Source organism: Homarus americanus, unplaced genomic scaffold (assembly GCF_018991925.1).
Source record: "Homarus americanus isolate GMGI-L3 unplaced genomic scaffold, GMGI_Hamer_2.0 scaffold32583, whole genome shotgun sequence".
NCBI classification, from domain to species: domain Eukaryota; kingdom Metazoa; phylum Arthropoda; class Malacostraca; order Decapoda; family Nephropidae; genus Homarus; species Homarus americanus.
The window spans coordinates 16,800,093-16,817,505 of NW_024713129.1; the positions used below are offsets into that span (position 1 = coordinate 16,800,093).

General features: G+C 37.5%; 1 protein-coding gene across 13 annotated transcripts in view; it reads left to right on the forward strand.

Moving 5' to 3' along the window:
* LOC121868771 (src substrate cortactin-like) overlaps positions 1–17,413 on the forward strand; it is a 98,421-nt gene that overhangs the window by 10,826 nt on the left and 70,182 nt on the right. For 10 of the 13 annotated variants that reach the window (XM_042369675.1, XM_042369667.1, XM_042369701.1 and 7 more), the window contains exons 4-5: positions 4,394–4,569; positions 4,840–4,950. In XM_042369675.1, the coding sequence (XP_042225609.1) occupies positions 4,394–4,569; positions 4,840–4,950 (287 nt within the window). The remainder of the gene's footprint in view (positions 1–4,393; positions 4,570–4,839; positions 4,951–17,413) is intronic. The other 3 variants (XM_042369710.1, XM_042369730.1, XM_042369762.1) reach the window with 1 other exon arrangement.

A 17,413-nucleotide genomic window follows, 5' to 3' on the forward strand; every position in this document is an offset into this window, starting at 1 on the left:
AAAGATATGAGTTATTTAGGATGTCACCTACGTTGGTGAGTTGTGAGGTGACTTGAGAGGCCGATATGGGACTGGCAGGGTTGTCCACAAATGTTGCACATGTGGAGGGCTACATCTAGTGCAGGAGGGGCGGTGGCAGTGTCTTATCAGCGTTGGTGCTTGTCTGCTTTGGTATGCAGTCAGGCAAACTCCAAAGTATTGACACCTTCTCATGTGGTGCTCTTCCAAGCGTTACGGTGTGGAGGTGTGGAGTAATCGTCTCCCAGGTGAGGGGGTCGATTTGGCACTTTTTCAGGTTTGTCTTAAGACTATCCTCATACATTTTCAGTTGCCCGTCAGCGTTATGTTTATTATTCGTTCAGTGACTGTAAAGTAGCTGCTTTGGCAGTCTACTGTCGTCCATGGCCAGTCCATTGTAGTTGTTCATGGATAATGGTAGCTTCGATCCTCCTACAGTTGGTGTCGGCGAGAATACTGACATTTGTTCTCTTGTCTTCCCAGCGAACTCAGAGGATGGAACGTAGACTGTGTTGGTGAAAGTTTTCAAGTACCTTGAGGTGTTTCATGTATGTAACCCATGTCTCGCTGCCAAATAGTAGGATGGGGAGGACCACTGCTCGATATGCGTGCAGCTTTGTAGATAATTTCAGCTCCCTACAACTGAAGACACGGGTACTGAGTCTGCCAAAGGCTTGAGATGCGCATCTGATCCGATGCTGAATCTCTTCATCGATGTCCATGGTGGTGGACAGGTGGGAGCCGAAATACTGACACCTTTGTTCCTGCTTGGAGTCATCTTATGTTAAAAAGACCCTTCATCCAGAACTGGATGCCCACCCCGCTGGCTAAATTGGCACTGGCATAAGTAAGGAAGGCAGCCAAAATATGGAAAAGAGCGTTGGTACCAGTACACATCCTTGTTTTATCCCCGTTTGGATGGGGAAGAACTCAGACTGGGTGCCATTGTGCAGGATACTGTCGTTCATGACATAGTGGAGTTGCCTCACATTGGCAAAGAATTTTGGTGGGCAGCCAAAACGGCTGAGGGTCTACCAGAGGGCTTCCCTGTTGACCGAGTTGAAGGCCTTGGTTAGGTCGATGAAAGTCATGTACAAGTCACGATGCTGTTCTCTGCACTTTTCCTGTATCTCGTGGGCAGCAAAGATCATGTCAGTGGTGCCACGTGATGGTCTAATGCCACATTGAAATTCTGGGAGGAAGTTTTCCGTCAGGAAGAAGTCTGATTAGGAGGACTCGGGCGATAATCTTGCCAGCTACGGACAGCAGCGAGATACCGCGGTAGTTGCCGTAGCCTGACCGGTCTCCCTTGTTCTTATAAATTTTGATGATGTAGGCATCTTTAAGAGCTTGGGGGATTTCATCGTTTTCCCATATATTCTTCAGCAGAGAGTGGAGACGGCTGGTAAGCAGAGGTCCTCCTGCTTTATACACCTCGGCTGGGATTCCATCAGGCCCTGAGGCTTTGTTATTTTTCATCTGTTTGATGGCAACTCGCCTCGTTTAAAAGTACTGTGTGGCATCTAAGCCCTGGGCTGGTGCAGTACAGTATTGCTGAACACACACACACACACACACACACACACACACACACAGCAGCAGCAGCAGCATAGCAAATGAAACTAGAAAAAGATTTATGAAATCAACATATGAATGTTTTTTTTTATTACAAATGGCAATGCTGCACACTCAAGTTGGGGGGAGATATTTTCCGTCCCTCTCGGTTTATTTTCCTTACATTTTTACGAATATTATTTGCTTATATTGTACTTAGTAATGGCAATACTCACTGTAGGAGGGAGAAAGAAGTGTGGGAAGGAGGAAGGAAGGTGTGTGAGAGAGAGAGAGGAAGGGGTGTGGGAAGGAAGGAACAGTGTGGGACGGAGGAAGGAAAGTGTGTGAGAGAGAGGAAGGGGTGTGGGACGGAGGAAGGGGTGTGGGAAGGAAGGAACAGTGTGGGACGGAGGAAGGAGTATGGGAGGGAGGGAGCTAGTGTAGGAGGGAGGAAGGAGTGTGGGCGGATGTAATCATGCAGTGGTGAATAAGTTGGTGTTATTCATTTGGATGAATATTTATAAAAAGCAAAGATGCTGTTACAACCCTCTCTCCTCCACTTGCCACTCATCATCTTTCAAACTTGACTGTGGGGAGACGGAGGGTGGAGCCCACAGGGGGAGGGGGTGGGGGGGGTCATGGCCAAATGGCGGGAAAGGCTTACATAAGATGCCAGACAACACCAGGCAACAGATTATGGCAGCTAGACTCAGTTTCAAAGGATGGGGGGAAAAGGATATTTGGTAAACGTTCTAGTATGTGAATGACCAGAGACAGTAACATTGATCATGTACATGAACGTTAATGACCAGTTATGGGTTAATGGGGATACTGTACAGTGGTCTAATGAGAATTGATATAGGCCTAACAAGAGCTAATAGATACAAGATGACACTTGATCTATAAACTTGCTGGATGTGGGGTGGTGGGACTGACCATTGCCACGATTGCAAGTTTGCTTATATTTATTCATTATTATACAGTATTCTCTTATGATCAGCCTATTATAGTGTATATTTCATTATAAATAATATGACATACAGTATTAAATAATAGAAAAATAAGATATATAATCTGTCTTCAAATAAAATGATAATCTGAATCAGAAAGTAATCTCTTCCCTGTCATTGGTGGTGGAGGTGGGACTATTTGTTGCCGTATTCACATTTGTATTTATTTATTCATTATATTCTTGTGTGATCAGCCTCTTGTGGTGTATGTTTCATCATTAAGAATGTAAAATATTAAATAATAGAAAAAAGTGTGATATATAATTTGTAATTTGACTTCAAAATAATGAAGACAGATGAACTGGGCCAGGTGTGTGTGTGTTTGAATTATTTTACCTAAAATTTTACCACTTTTTTATGGCTAAATATGTGTTGAAATTATAGCTAACCAATCACAATGCAGCATTATGGGTGAGTCCATTTTAAGAGTGTGGAATAAACTGCTGATTGCAATTTCATTACCTATCCCCAGAAATGTAAAGTAAATTTATTTAGTGTTTTGGTAATAATGTGACAAATGAATAAGAAACTTCAAAGTACTTTTCTCTAATGGATGTGAACAGTGGTATAGCGACATATAAACCAAAACTCTGAGCTGACATAGTCAAGGTTAGACTTTACACACTCCAAAGTTTTGTTAATGTTGTTATCAAAAGATAGGAAATTTGGTGTACTGTTGTTTTAGAATATGTACAGAAATCTAAAGTTGCCAAAGTCACAATAGTCATAAACTAAAGTATAAGTTAAAGGAGTCACCTTAGAACCTGCAATAAATGGTTAATAAACATCAGTTAACATTTATGAAAATGTTGATGTAATACTCACAAGCCCAGGAGAGGTGTATCCTCACCCACACCTGCTAGGCAGCCACACTTACAGGGAGGCCCAATCTTCCTCTCCTCTACCTCTTTATTGATGGTCACATTCACATATGCTTCACCCCGATTTTTTTCTTGTTTGCTACCTCTTTCATCCACTTGGGAGGTCATAAGCATGCTTCCTTGATCACCCATGGTCTTCCCCACACTTTCACTCTCAAAGGAACTTATTATAGAAAAATAGTGTAGAACAATCACTAGTATGGTATTTGCTAATGGGAGGACAACAACAAAAACTTAAGTTTTCCCCTCATGCCTCCACACCGACTCACATCCCAAGTTGCCTATTGGCTGAGTACATGACATCACAGCATTACTCACCCATGATTGGCTATGCTTCGTGGTCAATACACAGGTATTCCCTTATCCAGTGGTGAAGACAAAAATCGTATATCTTTCCAAGGCATTTTTACCTTTCCCAAATAATGTATCTCCCTTCCAAAATGTATTTAGTTTTATAGATTCCTCTGGCAACTTGTTGGAACAAAGATCTCATTTTTACATAGTCGGTCGATAAGTCAGTCTTTCACCGAGCATCTCATTTGACGTCGTAATTGTTGGACATTCAATTTCTTCTGTTGTGATGATTGTTTCTTTCTACAGTGCAGTTTCTTTTTTTGTGATATTTTATCTTCATCAGATATTTTTACTGTATACAGTACACCCTTTCTGGAGTCACACCATACTCAGAGTTACCCCTTACAGTGTGGGGTCTTGTTTATTGGGCATCCCTTTACATCCTTTGTAAAGCAAAGTGCAAAATCATTACAGTGTCCAGCAAGGATCCATACCAATAGTAACTGTTACAGTAAATAGAATTACAGTATTCAGCATAGGTGAAGGGGAACATGATTACATTTTAAAACATTATAGTTGATGATTTTTTCATTAAAATAAATTGTTAATTTAATTTGTTTATCTTTTTTTTTTAAGAATGGACAAGAGTGCTGAAAGCCATGAATATATTGGGAAAGTGGACAAGCATGTTTCACAGAAAGACTATGCATCAGGGTTTGGAGGAAAATTTGGTGTCCAGAGTGACCGTCAAGACAGTTCTGCAGTGGGTTGGGATCACATAGAAAAGGTTGATAAGCATGAGAGCCAGAAAGGTGAGTTACATTTATTGGTAATGCATTGCTTGGTATTTTATCCTTGGCTTAAACTGTATACATTATTCTGATATAATTACTACTATAACTGTCTCTTTTGAATAACTTGCATAAACTGTGTCATGTTGAAAGTTATCAGTCTTAATTTTGAGTACTGTACTGTATAGAATTACACTGAAAGTCCTCTCTAGGGGACATTTAAGTAATTATTTTAGTGAATCTTACATGAATAGATTGTCTTCATATGTGTTTCCTTCTTGTTTGTCATAGATTATTCAAAGGGATTTGGAGGAAAATTTGGTGTTCAGAAAGACCGCCAAGATAGATCGGCCTTAGGCTGGGATCATTTAGAGGATGTTGAGAAACATGGTTCTCAGATTGGTAAGCTTGATGTTAGGTCATCTCAGTGGCATGGTAATGTACAACTCTGCAATAGGATGATGATTTTTAATTGATGTAAAGCACATAGCTTTGTGATGAAATTTGTGCTGTTTATCTTATTGTGTGTATAGTTTCTATATACGGTACTGCACCAGTACATACAGTACATTATATACCCCATCACACTTTTTTTCTTTGTTATATTGAATATTTCTGTAATTTAATCATTATCAAATGACAGTGTTCATTCTTCACATGCAAATTCTACTAATTAACTACACTGTGTTCCTATTATCCTAATACAGTACCTTATTACCTCTCAATACCAAAATAATTGGTTAGCAGCCAGTTCGGTAGTTTTTTATATATAAAATGAAACCGAAAAACTCGTCCTGTACTGAACTTTGTGTGGTATACAGTAAAGTTCCTCCAATCCGGACTAATTAGGGGGGAGGGGGGATGTCCGGTTTGGCCGAAATTCTAGGTTGGGCAAAGGTCTGTATTGTCTATACAGTACTGTACTGTATTGCAAGCTGAAAAATTCTTAGAGTATTGGGTATAGGGAATTTCTGACTCAAGCTACTTAAGAACACTGAGCCTACTGTAATTTTTAGCTTTGACTCAACACTCTTTGGGTTTTTTATACACCATTAATTTTTTCTGTCTCATATGCTCTCAGTAGTGAGTCACAGAGCAGATGATGATGCCTGGAGGCCTCATATGCCTGGCAGCAGTGTGTGCTATCTCAGCTGTCATATTCAGCCCCATTCAAGCCCCATGCCCCCAAAATATTATATATATACAGTATTACCCCGCCTAACGCGGTTTCACTTATCGCGTTTTATCATATACGTGGTGCCTCGCCAGAGCTGAACTTTCACTTAACACGGATTTTTTCCACATATACGCACATATACGTGGTGAGTGTCCGGCTCCAGACGCTATTTTTAGATTTGCCCCACCCGCCACCCTGCCTGACTGCCTGTTTTAGCTCATAAAATTCATACAAATTGCCTGGTCAGAATTTAATTTACATTGCTGGAATTCTTATAATTTGGTGATCATTTTGAATATAAACATCATATATTTTGCATTAGACATACAAATTTTAGATAAAATTTTTTCTCAGAGTAACTATGTTATCTTTTGTGCAAAATATATGACATTTATATTCAAAATATTCCTGGTCTTACAAGGAATCCAGCAATGTCAATTATATTATCCTAACTTTAGTTTGAGGTATTATTTATTACAAAAAAGTTAAGTATTCTGGTTTTCCCACACATCTCCTTGGGACGGTTGGTGGGGGGTGGGGGGGAGGGAGGGACCGACCGACCATCTGTTACCCTGTGAAGAATATTTTTTTTTTTTATTAACTGAAGATATTTGTTTTAGCTCATAAAATTCATACAAATTACCCGGTCTGAATATAATTTACATTGCTGGAATTCTTATAATTTGATGATCATTTTGAATATAAACATCATATATTTTGCATTAGACATACAAATTTTAGATAAAAATTTTTCTCAGAGTAACTATGTTATCTTTTGTGCAAAATATATGACATTTATATTCAAAATATTCCTGGTCTTACAAGGAATCCAGCAATGTCAATTATATTATCCTAACTTTAGTTTGAGGTATTATTTATTACAAAAAAGTTAAGTATTCTGGTTTTCCCACACATCTCCTTGGGACGGTTGGTGGGGGGTGGGGGGGAGGGAGGGACCGACCGACCATCTGTTACCCGTGAAGAATATTTTTTTTTTTTTATTAACTGAAGATATTTGTTTTAGCTCATAAAATTCATACAAATTACCCGGTCTGAATATAATTTACATTGCTGGAATTCTTATAATTTGATGATCATTTTGAATATAAACATCATATATTTTGCATTAGACATACAAATTTTAGATAAAAATTTTTCTCAGAGTAACTATGTTATCTTTTGTGCAAAATATATGACATTTGTATTCAAAATATTCCTGGTCTTACAAGGAATCCAGCAATGTCAATTATATTATCCTAACTTTAGTTTGAGGTATTATTTATTACAAAAAAGTTCATGCGAAGTTCATGCTTGCCTTATGTCTCATGAGTTAAGGGCGTAGAAGCCTGAAGAGTCAAGGGCGTAGAAGCCTGAAGAGTCAATGGTTTATATCTAAGCAAGTTATTGGAAGCTCCAACAATAATAAAGTACTGTACTGTACTTATTATATATTGTATTAACCTATGAGGCGGTTGAGTCTTGAAGTAATGAAGCATTTGAAACGGGGTGATTGTAAGACACCCACAGTGCATGTTAATGAAGGTGGAGCAGAGGTTATGTTTTCACTGCTAATTTCTTTGAGTATGTAGTACAGTAAACCCCCGAAGATCTGGACCCGGTAAATCCGGATTTCAGAAGATTCGGACAAAAAAACTGGGGATTCTGGGCTTAGAAGCCTCCCTAAGAAGCATTCCCAAAACAGGGTGAAGGTAGTTTTAGGCTTAAAGTTTTTATAATATAAAATGTCACCGAATACACTTAGCAGAATATAACTTTCATTGCTGGAATCCTTGCAAGATAGCGAATAATTTGAGTACAGACATTACAGTGATCCCTCGGTTAACGAAATTTCGGTTAACGAACTGCCTTCCATAAGAATCTTCAGTTCGGTTAACGAACAAAAATTCGGTTAACGAATTTCTTACGAACCGACCTCAACACGTTTTCGCTTGCACTGGCTGGGCAACCAGCTTTAGTATCAGTCCGCCAATACATTAATCGGTTCTAGGGCTTAAATTCCTTACTATTTTAGTAAATATCAAGAAGTTTATACTATTCAATAATTTTAAAAGTTTAATATTCAATTTTTAGTCATTTTAACAATTATTGAACATAATTGAAGGTAAAGTGACTAGTTTAATGCGCGGCATCCAGCCTCTTAACACAGCAAACAGGAGTTAGTCTCTCTCTGTTTTCACTGGAGGTAACATCTTGCTTGAGACTCTCTTCAACTAAATGCTTTTTTTGTGTGTTTCCAAGCAAATTATTGGTCATTTTGAAATTTATTTTACATATTGACAATATATAGCGCAGTGCAGTGTTGATTTAAAGAAAATAATCTTGAAATACACCAAGAGAACTAAAATTTTATGGGTAAATGGTGACATGGGGTGACTTCTCTTCCACCCCAATGCCTTCTCTTCTCCCTTCTCCTCCTCCACCTCCCACTTCAAATGCACATCATCATCATCATCCAGGAGCCTTCTACATACACACCTCAAAGTAAGTGAACTTTTCTACTATTTTTGTTGAATTTAGGCAATTTTCGGTGAGCTGGAACCAATTACCCAAAAACCCATTGAAACAATGTTTTCGGTTAACGAACTTTTCGGTTAACGAACAACCTGCTGGAACGGATTGAGTTCGTTAACTGAGGGACCACTGTACATATTTTTCAAAAGAGATAAAAATTTTACACCTTTAGTGTAGTACATTTGAGTACAAAGTGAGTACACTACAGTAAAGCCTCCGATAACAACGGTTCGACCAACAACTTTTCATATTTAAGACCCTAGTTAATTAAGGACCAAATTTAATTTACGTCCTTATTTCATTCGTATTTACGACCAAAATATAATAAAAATAAAATAAAATTACATTTTCATTTAAATAATAACTAAATCACGATATGTATTATAAACAAAAAATTATAGTAAAAAAAAATGAAGAGCGCCTTACGCAAAGAAGCTGCCTGGCAAATGAGTGGTAATGCGCATCGCCAGTAAACTACAGTCGGAGCTTGGCGGTCCATTTGTTTTCACGCATCTGAACAGGAACAGGAGAAAAACTTTCTTAGGTTTCTTACAGCATTTTTGCATCCCTATTCAACATAAGCAAGAGAGCAAGTGATGTTAGTGTTGTTTCAAAAGCTAATAGAAAGTGTATAAGCTTAGCCATGAAACTAGATGTGTTAAAACGATATGAAAAAGGCAAGAGGTCTGTGGATATTATATGGAGCAAGCAATGAACATATTTTCTGAAGTGGATCCATTAACAGAACAAAGCATCAAAATTTAAATAAATGCAAATGACCTCTACATAAAGATGTATATTGAGAAAAGAAAGCAGCTGTGCAAGGTTCTTTTGACAGCTTTATTATTTGAAGGCCAAAACCATCAACTTCAGCTACACCATCAAATTCAGCATCATAAGCAGCTTCAACATCAACTTCAGGTTCAGTAACAGTTCCAGCAACAGCTTTATGGAAAGCTACAGCTTCAGCCAGAGTTGAACCTGATGACTTCACCTGAGTAAAAACTCGCACAATATTCATTGGCTGTCCTTACATATCACGGCCTATAAGACGAAATTTGAACATTAAAAAAATCTGCCCAAAGTTAGGGGGTCGTCTAAACCACCAAGTTTAAAATTCTTACCTCTTAAATATTGTGGTTTAGTGTGTCAAGAGTGGTGATGAAAACATCGTAAGCCACTCACAAGGTCTTACCACTAATTATTTTATACTGAAACTTACGTTTGGCAAGCTGGATTCAAATTAAGATTACCGGTATATTAAAATAATAAAAATGTATTATAAACCTGTCTAACATACCGTAAAAGAGATTTATACCCCTGTAATAAACACAGCTATCATCACACACCCCTCCCCACGCCCCCCCCATTTGCCAGTGAGGAGACAAGAAAGGAAAAGTGCATTAATTCTTGAAACTATCGACGGTTAATTACAGACGCTCAAGTGACGTCACTAGTGTTTACACTACACCAGCTGGTAATATTTGATGCCATTACTTGAAGTGAATTGGCCTTATTTTAAGTAACTAACTATAAATAAATACAAAAATTAAAAAAAAAGATCAAAACTGAGAAATAATATACTGTATGTATGTTGTGTTGTCAAAGTAAGAGGAACAATTGTGTAAGTACGTAATATTTTTTCACTCAAATCCTAATGAAACACTACTGGAGAACATTCCTTTGTCGCAAAACAGTTTATAAATTAAAGAAAATAATTACAGTGTGTTTAATATATTACAGTATATTATAAATAAATAAATAAAACAAATAATTCGGTAAATCTATTTAAAGTAAATGGAAAATAAGCAAACATGTTATTTACCAAGACCCTTCCGTCTGGCTCAGGGTGAGATGTAGGGGAGATAAAGAAGGCTATTTATAGCCCATCAGAAGTGGCTAGTACCCTAATGCACCATAAATAATTCATTGAACATTCATTTTTTGTACATAGTATATTCAGTATATATATATATATATATATATATATATATATATATATATATATATATATATATATATATATATATATATATATATATATATATATATATATATATATATATATATATATATATATATATATATATATATATATATATATGTGTAATAAATGTATGTAGTAAGTACATACTGGTAACCTTTTTCACTCAAATCCTAATGAAACATCACAATTAGAATACGGTGGTTGCTGTTAACCACATGTTGTATAAATAGTCACACCACCCAGACGAGGGAACACTCCCACCACGCTTCAGTGACGTCACTAGTGTTTACACTACACCAGCGAGTATAATTTGATGACATTACTTGAAGTGAATTGGCCTTATTTTAAAAAATCAAGGATGGTTGGTAAAGGACTACTGAGTCAGTGGGTAAGTGTCACATTTGGGGTACTGGTCTTATACAGCAAATAGAGCTCAAAAGCTACTTTTTAAATGGAAATTTGGGGGGGGCGTCTTATGCACCCCGCCGCCTTATAGGCCGTGATATCGTATGTTTAACTGTAGAATTTACCACCTTTGGTGAGTAGAATTTTCGTTTTACATTCGTAAATATTATTTTAGACATATATGAACAGTAAATAAGTGTTGCTTTCATATTTATGTGTAGAGAAATGACGATATGTTTTCACATGTACGCACTTACTGTTCATATGTTGGCGTTCCCAATCATCTCGCTTTATTTCTTTACCATTAGTGGTTAGCTACTTTTAGTGTTCCATTTATAACATTAAATAACATTACTTAAAACATATACAGTGGTCCTTCGGTTAACGAGCACAATCCGTTCCAGCAGGTTGCTCGTTAACCGAAAAGCTCGTAAACCGAAAACATTGTTTCAATGGGTTTTTGGGTACGGTAATTGGTTCCAGCTCACCGAAAATTGCCTAAATTCAACAAAAAAGGTAGAAAAGTACACTTACTTTGAGGTGTGTATGTAGAAGGCTCCTGGATGATGATGATGATGATGGGAATTAGAATGGGGGAGGAGGAGAAGGGAGAAGAGAAGGCATTGGGGTGGAAGAGAAGTCACCCCATGGCGTCATTTCACCCATAAAATTTTAGTTCTCTTGGTGTAATTCAAGATTATTTGCTTTAAGTCAACACTGCACTGCATTATATATTGTCAATATGTAAAATAAATTTCAAAATGACCAATAATTTGCTTGCAAACAGAAAAAAAGCGTTTAGTTGAAGAGAGTCTCAAGCAAGATGTTACCTCCACTGAAAAGACAGAGAGACTGGCTCCTGTTTGGGTGTGTTACCAGGCTGGATGAAATGCATGAAACTAGTTTCCTTACCTTCAATTATGTTCAATAATTGTTAAAATGACTAAAAAATTTAATATATAACTTTTAAAATTATTGAATAGTATAAACTTCTCGATATTTACTAAAATAGTAAGGAATTTAAGCCCTAAAACCGATTACTGTATTGGTGGACTAATACTACAGCTGGTGGACCGCCAAATGCAAGCGAAAACATGTTGAGGTCGGCTCGTAAAAAACTCGATAATCGAGGGATTGCTCGTTAACCGAAGTTAAGAATCTAGTGGAAGGTAACTCGTTAACCGAGGGATCACTGTATATTCCTTTTTTTACATTAATTTTACTACAGCTACAACCAGGGTTTTTTCATTTTCTCGAGTAGAACTATCGTCCTGGACTCCTGGCTGTAAACACAAACGAAAACAATGGCGTCCCATTTTTTCTTGTGTGACCATATTATTATTCATTCATATTGTATAAGGTGCATTGAGAAACATTATTTAAAGAATATAATTTGCAATTTTCATTAATTGTATTGTTTTAGGGGGAAAAGAGGGTATAATACCACACAAAAGATATGAAAAGGTCACACTTGGGAACACATCTCACTATTATTGCTTTATTTTAATGGTAATTAATGATTCGCATTATGATGATTCACCTTACACTGCAATATTGGAGGACACATTACCGTCGTTATTCGAGGCTTTACTGTAATATGTTGCTCAAAATTATTGTTTATTTCACAGGAAAAGGTCTGTATAGCTAACCCCAGTAGCCAGGATAATATGTACTGTATTTTTGGTATTTTTTATACCTGTATAATTATTTCTCGTTTTTATACGTTTAGTACATTCGCCGGAAGATTTGGACAATTGGCTTTTCAGGACAGGTGGTCCCCCTTTTAGTCCAGATCTTCGAGAGTTCACTGTACTGTACACTACAGTATATTTCTTAGACCCTTCACTTTAGTGCTCCTCAGCAACCACACCACAGTGGCAGCCCGCGCTTACACAAACTTTCCTCCCCATACTAACCAGATTTTGGTTGTGTTTTTCCAGGTTGGGGATATATATTTCTGATGTTGGACCCCAGTGCAGTTTGCAAGGGGACCCAGATTAAGTGAGTCCGGGTTAGAGGGAGTTTACTGTACTGTATATGAAAAAGTTTGGTATTTTTAGTCTAGTTAAATTGTCACAATACTGGGTTTTTTGTTATTTAGAAATATACAGTACCTGTAGTTTGGTAACAAGGCTTTATTACACACTAAATATAGTGTTGTACATAACACATAACAAATACAGTAATGCATAGATATTGTACAAAAAATAGTTCTATAGGGAGTGTATTACATAAACAGCTCCTTCCCAAGCTGCAGGCTGGTCAGCTGTACAACATAATAACTCATCTGAAGTTGAGTGTAGGATTTTTTTCTGTGAAAATTGGTTATTTTATGATCATTTATTATTAACCTGGCATGAAATGAACCTAAATAATATGGGAATTATGGTAAAATTATGTAGTGTTGGTTTAACCCTTAGGCCCGGGTAACGTTCCAGAACGTCCGACGAACGCGCCCCTGGTGACGTTCCAGAACGTCCGCCTATTTTCCAGTCAATTATTATTTTTTTTTGAAGGGGTGATAATTTAGATAATGTTTAATAATATGTCACTAAATGAACCAAAATATATAGGAATTATGATGAAATTGCAAACTTGTTTTAAGGGGTCTCAGGACGGAGAGAAGGGGGAATTTTCCGCTCGGTCCCACTTTTCCTACCTTCTTTCCCAAACACAATTCAGTACCCATTCATCGTTTTTCATACTTTATAGTTTTATATTACAGTATATTTTCTTTATTTCTAAGTCACATTAGTGCACCGTGAAAAGTGAAAGTGGGTCCTATAGGCATGACTGGCCATTAGGAATACTGTAGATACAGCGCACAGAACTGTATACCAAGCCTTCACTTCCCCAAGTTGTAAACTTGGATACCCATTTACAGCTGGGTGAACTAGGAGCACCTGGGAATCGAACCACCGTTCCATTGAACTGGAGGCGAATGCTGTATACACTTAACCACCGTGCTCCAAAGCACTGTACTGTATTACAGTGTTAATATATTTGAGGAGGGGTTCAGTATACTGTATAGAGAAGTCTTTCGGAATAGAGAGGTACCGCTGGAATCTGAGGAGCTGTTCGGTATAGTGAATTTTGGTATACAGTAGAAGTTTGGTATAGAGAGGTAATACTGTACAGGCACGCAGGGGGGTCCATGGTAAATGCAAGTTCCAATATGCAATTTCTTGTAATATTTGTGATGACCCCATTTCTACTAGAAATTCCTTGTATGTGAGAAAAATTCACTCTTATGTGGTCAAGCATGTGATGATGGTAAGTGGAAAATCCTCAAAATTGTTTCGGTTTTGGTCCTAGGGGTCCCGGATTTGAAGGTCTTGTAGTGGATACTCTCTCCTACATAGCCTATGCTACAGTCTATACTGTACTTGTATCTTTAATTAACAAAGTCAAAGTTAAAAAATTCAAGCAAATGAAAATTTAAGTAAGTTTAGGATATATTTGGAGATTAAATGAACGTTTTGTCAAGTGTACAGGAAGTTAGAGTAAAAGATGAAGGCTTAAGGGGACTCCAGCCCTAGTAACTATTTTCACATTAAAACAAATGATACTCTACAGGTTGAGTCCATGAATAGTCAAATTTATGTGCAGTGAGTGTTGAATAGGTATATACAGTAGTAAGTCCAGTTTTGAATGACCAAAACCATAATTGTTGAGGGTTTACTGTCCAGTTTAATGGTGGGGGGGGGGGGCTTATTGCTTGCATTTATATATAATGTTTGTACAGTAATTTTATTTATTTATTTATTTTTTAAGTGGTTATATGTTGATAGTTCTTATGTAAATAATTTTGCTCATTTGTTACATTTCTGAAAAATTCATAACAACAGAAATGCAGTATTTTAGGAACCATGTGTTTAGTGTTTACTCTTAATATGAAGTTTTGGCTAATTTGAACTACCCTTATTCCTGTGTGGTTCAAATTTGTGAAGCTTTATTGTTCTGATTGATGTTTTATTCATTATGAATACAGTAACCTGATTTTTATGCAGTTGAAAATTTGAGAAGTAAAGTGGATATTGGGCAACAGTATGGATCATCCTATTGCAGGGTTACCTACTGATGTCATCCATTTGTACCTGTGTAGCATAGAGCCTAATATATGATAATGGTACATACATCATACTGATTTAACCAGAATTTCTCCCAGAACCATGAGAACTGTATGATTTGCTTCAGCTTTTGATGTTGGAAATGTAGAATATATGACAGCTGCACAAACCTGATGCTTTTCATTAGAAAGTTGTTGGACTTTTGTCTAGCAATAATTAATAACCTATAGAAAAAAGAATTTAGTGACCTTGCTTAAATACTTTAACTGTTTGTTTTCTTAGTTTATTCAAGAATTCTAGTTTTAGGAGTGACTTCTTTATCTTTAAACCATTTTTTTCTGCACTGGATGTATTTTGTCCCTGTGGGAGCTTTCGTCTCACTTTTAATTAAATCATCTGTGAGTGGATGCTCTACTTGGTTCCACTGGCTCTGCTAAGCAAAGTTATACAACTAATGTATATGGAGGAGAGGACCTGAGGGGGGGGGAGAAAGAGAAGAGAGAGAAGAGAGGAGGTAGAGAGAAGAGACGAAAGATAGAGAGAAGAGAGGAAGGAGAGAGAGAAGAGAAAGTGTGTGTGAAGTGTCATTTCCAGTCTTCCCCCTGAAGTATATCACTCCCTTTGCTTACTTTCCTGGTAGTTGTTGGGTTAACTCAGTATGGTTTAAACACTTGATAAATAACCCTACTGCTTTTATGTTATATATTTGTAGTCTTTTTGGGGTTCATATTATGATTTTTTTTTTTTTACGGGAGTTAGCCCACCTGGTCACAGGTCAAACTACCCGCTTGAGGGCCTTAGCGGAGGGGGAATAAGAACAGGAAAAAAATTGAAACTAGAGAAGAAAAAAGGGTTATACTGTACTGTGTTAATCTACACCACGAAGATGCCGGAAAACCAGCTTTTCAAAGTGAGACAGATTGTATAAGTATGGAAACACAGAAGAAGACAGAGCATTCCACAGTTTGGCAGTGTGAGAAACGGTGGGCACCGCGGGCAAGACGTGTGTTACGAGCCTATGGCCTTGCCGGCGGTACACAGGATGCCAAATCCACCGAACATTGCTCGTTAAAGTACCTGTAAAAGAGAGAGTGAAGCAACATTGCGGCAAAGAGAAAGGGAAGAGAGATTGACAACTAAAGGAGGAGAGTTAATAAGACGAAATGTCTTTGATTCCACCCTATCTAACAGCTGGACAGAAGAAGAGCCACCCCAGATATGAGAACAGTACTCCAAGTTAGGACGAATGAATCCCTTATATACTTGGAGCAACTGCTCAGGAGTGAAGTAGCTACGGCATCTGTACAGCATTCCCAACTTTCGGGAAGCAGCTTTACCTATATTAAGGATGTGTGATTTCCAGGACATATTGGAGGAAATGGTAAGGCCTAGCATATTTATTTAAGAATTTGGCAGAATGATGGCGTCCTGAAATGTAATTGGTGGGAGATCATCTAATTTAGAAAGTGTAATTGGTAGATACTGAGTTTAATACTATTGAATTTAACCAAGTTTGTACCTCCCCATTCAGAGATGCTGCACAGATCCACATTGATAGAAGTAATGATATCAGCTCTAGAAACAGATCTAGTTTGAGATTTAGGAGGAAGGGTAAAATGTGAAGAAGAGTGAAGAGTAGAATCATCAGCATAAGAATGGATAGAATTAGTTGTGTGAAGTAAATCATTGATAAAAAGAAGGAAGAGAGTAGGTGAGAGAACAGAACTCTGTGGGACACCACTATTGGTAGAGAAAGAGCGAGAGATCGATCCCTCAACAACAACTGCCATGGATCGGTTCTCAAGGAAGCTAGAGATTAGAAAACAAAGTGGGGGAGAGAAACCAATAGAGGGAAGTTTAGATAGCAAAGACTTGTGCCATACCCTGTCAAATACTTTGGAGATGTCGAGGGCCATGACAAAAGAGCAGATCTTCAGTAGATCTCGCCTGGCGAAAGCCATACTGGTGATCTGACAAAAGAGAATGGCGTTCAAGATGACGAAGAAAATGGGAGTTCAAGATAGTTTCGAAAATCTTAGAGAGGGATGAAGTTAGGACAATGGGGCGATAGAGGGATTAGAATGGTCACCCTTCTTCGGGATGGACTGAACCAAAGCATACTTTCAAGAAGAAGGAAAAGTTTGGGTTTAGAGGCAGAGGTGAGCAAGCACAGGGGCCAGAGCTTCAGAACACGAGGGGGTATTCCGTCCGGTCCATGAGCCTTACTCACATCCAACCTAGATAACACACCGGCAGCCTGTATTAATATTAGTGATGTTGGCATTGCCCGTCCAGAGGCCATCTTGAATTCAATATTAAGCCACTGTACACCATGTTTATACCGCACAATACAAATGTTTCTGATAAATTATATTACCGGTATCCTAAATTTTCTTTGGGTGCATTTTAAGAAGCATACAGGGTATTTATTTTAGTGAAGCTGGAGTTGAAATTATTGTCTGGTGGCAATCTTGTATACTGTTTAAGTCTTCACTCTAGAATCCAAATATTTTGATGTAGATTTAAAATGTTTTTTTTTTAGAGTTATCATGGGTGAATCTCAAGAGCAATATTGATTCTGATGAAGTTTGAAGTAAATATTCTTCATTTTATATTTATCTTAAATTTTGGAGTCCTGTACTGCACAGTATTTATGAAGTTTCCATAATCTGGGTCAGTTTGTTAGCTGGTGCA